The sequence below is a fragment of the Triticum urartu genome, chromosome 3A, assembly GCF_056163025.1.
Source record: "Triticum urartu cultivar PI428250 chromosome 3A, HENAU_Tu73, whole genome shotgun sequence".
NCBI lineage: Eukaryota > Viridiplantae > Streptophyta > Magnoliopsida > Poales > Poaceae > Triticum > Triticum urartu.
In genome coordinates, this window is record NC_141875.1 from 657,427,428 (window position 1) to 657,437,147 (window position 9,720).

General features: G+C 47.1%; 2 protein-coding genes, 1 non-coding gene and 1 pseudogene across 3 annotated transcripts; all 4 read left to right on the plus strand.

The window, feature by feature from the left end:
* Positions 1-442: 442 nt before the first annotated feature.
* Positions 443-6,620, plus strand: LOC147981132 (E3 ubiquitin ligase BIG BROTHER-related-like; annotated as a pseudogene).
* A 391-nt stretch (positions 6,621-7,011) lies between these two features.
* TRNAL-CAG (transfer RNA leucine (anticodon CAG)) lies at positions 7,012-7,092 on the plus strand. The gene has a single exon. It is a non-coding gene; the product is annotated as a tRNA-Leu (tRNA).
* Positions 7,093-7,761: 669 nt separating this feature from the next.
* LOC147981133 (uncharacterized) lies at positions 7,762-8,610 on the plus strand. The gene has a single exon (XM_087515877.1). The coding sequence runs from the start codon at positions 7,762-7,764 to the stop codon at positions 8,608-8,610; it is 849 nt and encodes a 282-aa protein (XP_087372003.1).
* Positions 8,611-8,633: 23 nt separating this feature from the next.
* Positions 8,634-9,272, plus strand: LOC147981134 (uncharacterized). The gene has a single exon (XM_087515878.1). The coding sequence runs from the start codon at positions 8,634-8,636 to the stop codon at positions 9,270-9,272; it is 639 nt and encodes a 212-aa protein (XP_087372004.1).
* The last annotated feature ends 448 nt before the right edge of the window (positions 9,273-9,720 follow it).

Sequence of the window (9,720 nt, forward strand, 5' to 3'; positions counted from 1 at the left end):
ATCAAACCAGATGATCATAAGAAATGATTTACTAGGTTTCTAGAACTCTGATCTGACACCTATATTTAGAAACGGAGGGAGTATATATATACCAGATCCCTTTGATCCCGCATCGCACTATCGCGCACAAGGAGGATTCAAAAGGGAGTAGCGGTGGCGGGAGGCTCGGGGCCGATCACAACCCTAGCCTGAATCAGCACCCGCCGACCGACGCTTCCGGAGGGGGCCGCTGCGGCAGCCGATGCCGATGACGAAGCGCGGCGGGGCGCCCGTTCACGGCCCTCAGCTAGGTCCATGCTGACCTCCAGGAGTAGGCAAGTTGGCTAGATCTTGCGGCTCCGGCCGTCCCATCCCCGTCGCTAGGGTTCCAAGGTGCGTGACTGATATCCTGATGTTTTAATTTTTTAGGGTGCGACCAACATATAACATCCCTTTTGGATCGATGCAGAAGAGGGCGTACATGATGCTGCTGATGAACGGAGGCGGTGAGGCAGCAATTATGGGAGCTCGGAGGCTGGGAGCTACGAGCACGAGCATGAGGAGGAGCTGGGGCACCACCACCACGTCCACCACATGGAGCACCCGGGTGGCGTCCATGGTGATGGGGACGATGATCTCAAGGCTGAGGGTGAGGGCTATCTACGAGGATGAAGGCGAGGATGAGCTCTCCGAGGCTTTGAAGAGGAGGGGTTCAATTAGGATGAGGAGGTGCAAGACGTGGAGCCAGCGCTAGACCGTGTAGAGTACAGGTTGACACATGGCTTATGGCCCTCGCTGGGATCAGCGATTGTGAGTATGTTTTGTTTTTCAGCTCATTTCACATTTCGTGTGGGTTGCCGATGTGCAATTTTGCTTTTTTGCTTTGTAGGGTGGGCAGAGGAGCATGTTGAGGATCACATAAACGTTGCGCATGTAGCAATTTATGTTTCCTTTTCTTGGATGGATTTAATTTTTGTATTTGAAGTTGGAAGTTGGGAGCACTCGAGTTTTGATTAAATGACCTTGGACCGATAGCAATGCTTATTTTGTTAATGCATGTGACATACAGTGTAGCAGGAGTACTTATTTATTTTAATTGAAGCATTGGCATAATTCCTTGGTAGAGCTAAGTTATTCTCTGATATAGCAATCAAAGCCAAAAGCAACTTATGATGTAGATAGTATGCTATAAGTAGTACTCCCTCCGTAAAAAAAACTTTTCCCTCAAATGGATGTATCTAGCACTATTCGGGCGAAGGGAGTAACATTTAACTCCTGCCATGTTTTCTCCGTGGATTGTGGCATGCACCTACAATTCGTCTAATTTATGCATGGAGAACTTTATCTTTGTTCAAATTGTGGTATCGTGTTTTTGCTTACTTAGTGAAACCAGCCAAATTTGACAGTGTACCTGACATTTACAAATCGGCATGTTACTGAAGAAACACAGGATTTATGGCAAGGTTGATCCTGATGAGTACTCTTATGAGGCAAGTTATTTTTGCTTTATTCCCTTTGGTGCCCAGGCTTGCATATGAAGTTCCAAGATGCAATGCTAATGGTTCTAGACTTCTAGTCATGATTTCAGGAATTAGTTGCATTGGGTGAAGTGGTTGATACAGAAAGTAGAGGTCTCTCTGCTGATACACTTGCTTCCTTAGCTTCAGTAACTTACAACACAAAAAATATGCAAGGCGGCAACACAGAACAATACGTTCAAATACTTTTAGGTTTCATAGCCTTACAGTAATATATATTATTAAAGTGGAATGCGAACATGTAATTATTGTTGGTAGGTGTGTAATTTGTCGCAGTGAATTTGAGAAAGGTGAATCCTGGGTTGCACTTCCCTGCAAGTGTTCATACCATCCTGATTGCATTATTCAGTGGCGTCAAATAATTAAGGTACAATGCCATTTTCAACCTAGTTATTGTTAGAACATATAGTTCCCCATAGATGAGGATTGACTATGTTTTCATGGTGTGAAGCATATAGGGCAATCACACCTGCGCCATGGAAAATGTAGGGTTCCTTTGTACCTCTACTATACAACCACACGTCTATGCTTATTAATCTAGCCACCTGAATATAAAATGTAGGGTTCCTTTGTACCCGTGCACCACTTTTTTTTACATATTTTAGTATTTGTATTTTTAGATGTCTTGGGTCTCTAGAACTCAGGTTTGGCGATTGTATTTTTGTTTAGGGTTTTATATACTGGGCTATTGGTATTCCTTGTAGAATTTTGGCACCTCCAACAGTGTATGTAAAAATGAGTATTTCTAAAAATTGCATTGAAAGTGCTTAATGTAATATGCCCATAGATGTTTCAGTAGCATACATATATGGTGAGTATTTACAGTATGATGTCTTGTGTGCAATTATTTACATGTCATGACCATTTACTTTTCACTGTAAATGATCCCATGTATCATGATACTTTTGTGTTAGCAAATTTTATTCAAATTCAAGTTAAATTGAAAGCTTCTGATCTTGCTACCATGTGTGTGTGAATTCATACTAATGCTCAAAGTTAAGGTTCTAACACCCAGTTAATGCTGAAAATTAGGGCGTAATGATTGTGATGTCTCATGAGACTTGAATATACCATATATGGAAGTCCCGTTTTATATTATTGCACATATAGTATAGAGAAGTAGAAATATGCAAATGGACGAGCATTTAACTTATGTAGTGCTGTGTACAAGAAATCAACGTTTACTCCTGCCTTATCAGGTTCTAGCCGTATATACTGATGTTGTTTATCTCCTGCTAAGCTGGTTGTAACCTTCTTTCTGTATGGTGTCCTCTTAGTGGGTAATCCCGTGTGTGTTCTCCAGGCTGTTGCTTCCATGTTTTTCAAATGGACAAATTGGTGATCATCAACTCGTCATGATTCACGAGCTTTCAGGTAAAGCATCTTGTCTGACCGCCGCTGCAGGCCATTGTTGCGCCTGATAAAATCTTGTGTGATGTTGATTTGCTTCGGGGGCAGTTCTTCTTCTTAGGTTTTTGGTTACTCCGGGCATATTTCAGTAGGCACCTAGGTGTTTTGCAGGTTACTCAGGCCGCATTTCGATTGATTATAAGTTACTTTATAAATAAAATATGCAATTAAGTTTTTCTATCGTTACAGATCTGGACGCAGCTGGCCTCCTCAACCTGTAGCTGCATGCATTCATGCACTGCACGCACGCACGCCGTCTCCAAGGCTCCAACCTCGCTCGTCAATGCATGGCCAAGCAAGCAGAGGTAACGTAGCACTCGCCGCCAAACGCTTCTGCGGGAGAGTCTCATGGCCCCGCAGGTTTTTACTTTTTAGAGAGAGAGAGAGAGAGAGAGAGAGAAAGAGATGTCGGCCAGTACGTGGAGGACCCATCCAACGAGTCGACCGGACGCCCATTTGGCTGCATCTGGCGTTCTCAATCTCTAGCTCCTTAATGGCTACCGGACGCCCATCTGGGTCCATCCGGCCAGTACATGAAGTTACCGATCGATCTTTGTAACTTCTATGGTCCCTGTTAATTGGTATCAATCGATATATCTTTGCAATTTTTGCTGGCCCCAATGGGTAGATCTGAGTAATTTTTTGTGAAAATTCCTGGTTTTATGTCTGTGGTCAAGCCACTTCTAATTTTTGTGAAAGTTCCTGGTTTTGTGTCTGTGTTCAAGCCACTTCCTGACCCAGCAAAGAGCAAGAGGATTCCGACGGAGGAAATGATGCGGTTTTCGCACCAGGTGCCATTTCATATCCAGAGCTCCCCCAAGGTATGCTATGAATTGGATCCAGCCTAAACTACAAAGGAACTTCTCCAAGTAGTTCCAGTCTGATGATGCCACATATGCTTGCTCTGACTTCTGTCCTTTCCTCCCCGCCCACCTTCCTTTTGTTGCGCGAAGATGGTACCGCTCCTGGGTCGTCTATCTCTATCCCTCTCCTTCCATAGCTGGCCAACAGTAAGTGCTCCCAATTAATGAGCATCCATTCCAGAGATTTGCTTAACACGGCACAGTGTAATGGAACATTAATCCAGGATGCGTAGTGCCCGCAGGGAGGATGAGGAAGCTGCAGGCACAAGATCGAATGGGTAGGCCGAGGAGATGAGACGGCACAAACGGCCTGCAGGAGACCAGCGCTGCGGCTTGCGTTGGGACGGGCTTTGGGCACCACTGGTCTCAGGAAGTACGGTTTTGGTTCCACACGCAAAAAATAAAAAGGGTGTACCATATGTAACCAGGTTATGCTTTTGACCTGTAGTATACTGCTCGTGTATAGCCCCATGTTGTGTTATGTAGCAGCATCCTTCTTTAAGGGTAAACATACCTGGGTTGAAGTGGTTTTTTTTGCTCTTGGCTCCTCTGATCTAAAAAAAGTGTTCTTTTTCGGAAAAAAAATGTATCCAGCTCTCTGAACATCCTGTTGCTGTGGTATCTTTCTTGTTGCAGCCAAGCATGTTGCTGTGGTATCTCCTGAAATGGACGAATTGGTTTGGACACTTCTCATGACTCAGCTTTCAGGTAAATCATTTTGTGTGACTGCCACTCAAGTCATTTAGCTTTGTTATACCTGTTTAACATGTTAGCTTATGAAACTTTTGTTGCACCCGTGAAAATTCTATGGTCTATTTAGCTTTATTTGTCAAACTGGACGATGATAAGAGATGGTATACTAGGCTTCTAGAACTCTGATCTGACACCTCTACATAAGTTTTTACGTATCTTAGTATTTACAGATTGAGCAGTGATTTTTTTTGTGAGATCTCCTCGTATGTTATTTTTGGATGAATTTTTGCAAGAACCTCAAACATTTGATAAAGATTGATGTTGCAAAAATTCATATTTTTTGGATTTTGTTTGATGACGATTTTCCCCCCCTAACTCAAGTGTAGTACTGTACATCGGAGAGACTACTTCCCCTTTTCAAAGTTTGCTCTCTTTATCCTATTAGCTCACCCTTTCACTGTTTAGACAGTGGCTCGGGCCTTTATTGACAATGCACTAGTGCTCACACGGAGGGAGTACTTGTGTTGCATGGCTTCAACTGAACGAAAGAAGTGGACATCTCACTTAGCACTGGTTGAGTACTGGTATAACACCTGTTTCCATTTTTCTTTGAAGAAAACACCATTTGAGTCGATGTATGGTTACCCACCTCCAGCACTCTGAATTTAGCATGCCAGGCGCTCTTGTTAGTGAAGCCGAGGAATTCCTCACTGTCAGACAAGCGATGATGCAGAAGCTGAAAGCAAATCTAGTTGCAGCCCAAGCTCGTATGAGAAGGTGTGCAGACAGCGAAGGGAGTGGAGCACGGTTTTGTGGTTGGCGACATTGTTTACCTCAAGATGAGACCGTATCGCCTAAACGCTTTCGTGATTCACACTCGTATCAATCTCTAGAGCAAGTATTATAGCCCATTCTGTATCATTGCTCGTGTCGGTAATGTTGCTTACAAGCTCCTTTTCCTGAGAACGTTGGCACTCCCAGTCTTCCGGTAACTCCCTGAGGCCAAATTCGTTTTCAGGAGGGGGCATTGTCTGACCATCTCTGTCCCAGTGCCTCGACAACACCTTCAGTTACCAGTATTCCAATTAATTTTCAGGAGGGGGTATTGTCTGACCATACTCTGTCCCAGTGCCTCAACAACACCTTCAGTTACCAGTATTCCAATTTTCAGTTAACAGACGATCAAGATTGAAGCTCGCGACAGTATCCAACGGCTCACTACGCTTGCCCACTCCCGGAGCGTTATTTACTTCAACTGTTCCATTTCACCTTGTCGGATTGTTTACCTTCTTACCGTTTTCGGCTGAGCTAAATAAACGAGCAGCCTTGTGCATCAGTCTTCAAAGAACCAACTCAAACACAGCAATTCCTGTTATAGCGAATATACCTGGTTCTCTCGTGGTACACTTTCCCTTTCCTGAGATTTGCGATGAACCCTAGCTACCAAACCGATCCCAATCCAGAGTAGGGCATGACAACTCGCCGTCGATCCTGGAATCGGGTCTAGAACTGATAAGAGCTCCCGTCCCCAGCATGCCACACGGCGAATGCCCGGCAGACGGCCAGGACCTCCTAGACGCATGGGAGATGGAGGTGCTACCAGGGATGAGTGGAGTCAGCCTTTTGAAGCCATAGCCATTGAACGCGGAAGAGAACAATAGTACGCTAGAGATCACAGACTCCAAGCCCATCGAGCGAAAGTGGCCGAGACACTCTCTGCGAGTTGACCAAGCAATGGCCACTGTGGGCTTCTTTCCGGCCAACCCAAAGGAAGCCCACAATGTCTTGGACCCACGAACAACGATGCAAACCTTCGAGGGTCGAGCAGAGATTGCGGTGAAAATGTGAGACGAAGGCATAGAGGAGCGGCGTGGATCTCGGATCGCTCTAGAACTGAAAAGAGTTCACATCCCCAACATGCCACACGGTGGAGGCGCGGAAGACGACCATGACCTCTGAGCCGTAGGAGAGATGGAGGTCCCTTGAGGGGGCGAGTTGGATTAGTCTTTTGAAGCCATGGCCATTGAACGAGCAGGGTGACACCATTATGCTCGAGGTCACGGGCTCCAAGCCCACCAAGCGAAGAGTGGCCAGAGCTAGTGCGCCCCCTTCGACAGTATGGAAGCCCGCCAAGTGACAGCTTCTCAAGCCCGTCGACTAGTGGAAACAGGCAGACACGGGTACCTTTTGGACAGAGAGGGGGAGGCCAATGTAGAGGATAGGGAAATTCAAGATGGGACATGCCATCTCGTTTCCAACGACCGACAGCTGGTCCAGCGAACATTGTAGAGACTCAAAGGTAGGCAGAGTCAAAAGCCCTGGCAATATGAAGCTCGAGAAGCATACAGGGCACCTTGAGATTATAGGAGGCTAAGGCTGTGCTAAATTATGTGTGCAGTTTTGCATTATCTCTCGGCAACTTTACAGAACCAAATAACTCAAAAGTGGAATGGAAACGAGTATGATAGTTCGAGTGTTTGGGCAATAGTTCAATACAATAGAACCTACTTTCGTTAAATTGCACTAACGTCAAGATGGCCGAGTTGGTCTAAGGCGCCAGTTTCAGGTACTGGTCCGAAAGGGCGTGGGTTCAAATCCCACTCTTGACAACTTTTTCTTTTTTCTTTTTCTTTATCATTGCTGCGCCTGATAAAATTTGGTGTGATACTAGTTTTCTTGGGGATAGTTCTCTTTTGCTTAGTTCCTTAATAATAATTTGCACGTAAAAAATAGTTCCTTAATAATAATTTGCACGTAAAATATAGTTCCTTAATAATTTGGACTATGGGTTAAGTGCTATAGATCAAGTATTAACTCTAGGAACAGTAAGCATTCGTTAACTCACTCGATGACGAGAAATGTGACTTCTTTCTCAATCTTTGTTTAATTTTATTCAATTCACATGGTGGAAGTGTTGAAGCCTGATTGTGTACCATGAAATGTGGAATTTCATGCGAATACTGGTTTGGTGGGATTAAGAGGGATGTACGGGTTTATTAAATATCTTATGCAATTTAATCAATGGCTGTAGTTTTTTTTTTATTGTTTTCCTCATAAAGATTTCAGTAGCAGTTTTAAAGATAATAGTTAATTCCCAAACAGAATTGCTATTGCTGTGAAGTTTCTTGTGCTAGTACTATTCTACCTTGCTTCTATTGAAATGTGTCCAAGGCTGGTAGTATTTCCTTAAATATGAAATCTTATCAGCATATTGGATTTTGCCCCACTGAAAAAAATGCACACCCTTTGGGCTGCTTCAGCGGCTCACCCATCGCCACATGTCCACGAGCCTTTCGCTCTATGCCGATGACGTCGTGCTGTTCTGCCACCCTGACGAGCGTGACCTCTCTGCGGTCCGCTGCATCTTGCGGATCTTCGGCACCGCCTCGGGTCTCCACACCAATTTGGACAAGTGTGCCGCGCTTCCCATCCGGTGCAACCCCGAGCTCCGAGACTCCCTCCCCGGTCTATTTCCGTGCCCTCTTGGCGAGTTCCCCGTCAAGTACCTCGGCCTCCCGCTATCCATCCACAAGGTGCCTTCCTCCGCTCTGCAACCCTTTGTGGAGAGATTAGAGAAGAAGCTATCCCCTTGGTGGGCGTCCATGCTCTCCCGCGGCGAGCGTCTGGCCCTCGTCCGCCATGTTTTTTGCGCGATGCCGACCCACATATTGATCGCCATGTCATTGCACGGCTCCATCCTCCGACAGGTCAACCGCCTCATCCACGCTTTCCTCTGGCAGGGCCGTAAAACTACCAACGGAGGGCACTGCCTTGTCAGTTGGGGCAGGATCTGCCGACCGCTCGGCGGCCTCGGCATCCCCGACCTCCAGCGCTGTGCTCACGCCCTGCAGACCCGCTGGCTTTGGCTGCAAAAGACCGACCCCACCCGCCCGTTGACCCACCTCCACATCCCCAGCAGCCCGGCCGTGCAGGCCATCTTTCGGGCTTCCACCTCCTGGAATGTTGGCGACGGCAAATCCTGCATCTTCTGGCAGGATCACTGGATTGATGGTGCCTCCATTGTCGAGCTGGCGCCTCTTGTCCTCGCCGCGGTGCCCCGTCGGCGCCGTAAAACGTGCACGGTGGCTGCGGCCCTCGACTCCGCGCCTGGATCCACGACATCCTGAGCCTGCTTGGGCCAGAGGCTCTTATGCAATACTTCCACCTCTGGATTAGGCTCGGCCAGTTCACCCTCTCCGACGACCCAGACACCATCACCTGGCGCTGGACCTCGAATGGCGTGTACTCCGCCAAATCCTGCTACAAGGCCCTCTTTGTTGGGTCCACGATCGAGCCCTCCTGGAAGCTCACCTGGAAATCTTGGGCTCCACTTCATGTCAAGATCTTTCTCTGGCTTGCTTTCCAGGGACGTTGCTGGACTGCCGACCGTCTTGCACGCCGTAGACTCGCCCACGCACCGCTCTGCCTTCTCTGTGATCGGGAGCCCAAGACCATGGAGCATCTCCTTGCTGGCTGCACCTTCTCCCGGCAGGCCTGGCACGAGATCCTTTCTTGGTACCGCATCACGGACACCCCGCTCCCGGACTCTTCTTCGGACTTCCGCGACTGGTTCTCCCTGGCGGTGCAGCACGCGTCGACCTCGCTGCGCCGCGACCTCGCCTCGTTGGTCATCCTCATGGCCTGGCGCATCTGGAAGGCACGGAACGCCTGCGTCTTCAACGCTGCAGCGCCCTCGGTCACTCTCCTCGTCAACGACATTAAGGAAGACGCCCGCGGCTGGGCCGCCGCCGGAGCCAAAGGGCTCAGTAACCTACTCCCCATGCCGTAGCTTGTTTGCTCTTGGGGCCCGTGCGCACCCCTCTCCCTTGTATGCGCCACCGTAGTCCTCCCTCACGCCCTCCTGTGTACGTGCTTGTGAGACTACCCCTGTAACTGCTATCACTCCCCCTATCAATGCAATGATACGCAAGCCTTTTGCGTATTCGCGAAAAAATGGATACAGAGTATACCTCGTATTCTTCAAATATCTTGCTGTTTGGAAATGTGGTAACCAAATCCAGTTTTCTAGTAGTAGCATTTTTAATTCCTGTAGTCAGGATGTGGCTGGAAACTGAACCTAATGTTTAATGCAATGATTTTGATGTGTTAATAGTGACTTGTTTTCTTCTTTTGGAATGCTGCTGTTTGCAATCATGCGCCATTTCTTCGATTTTCTTCCAATTAAATGTGTACCATATGAAGATGGATCTGGCACCATTGAGAAGAGTGCACATGCA

Bases quoted from the DNA above. Each gene is read 5' to 3' on its own strand.
- LOC147981133 (XM_087515877.1), top strand. From the start codon at position 7,762: ATGTCCACGAGCCTTTCGCTCTATGCCGATGACGTCGTGCTGTTCTGC.
- LOC147981134 (XM_087515878.1), top strand. From the start codon at position 8,634: ATGCAATACTTCCACCTCTGGATTAGGCTCGGCCAGTTCACCCTCTCC.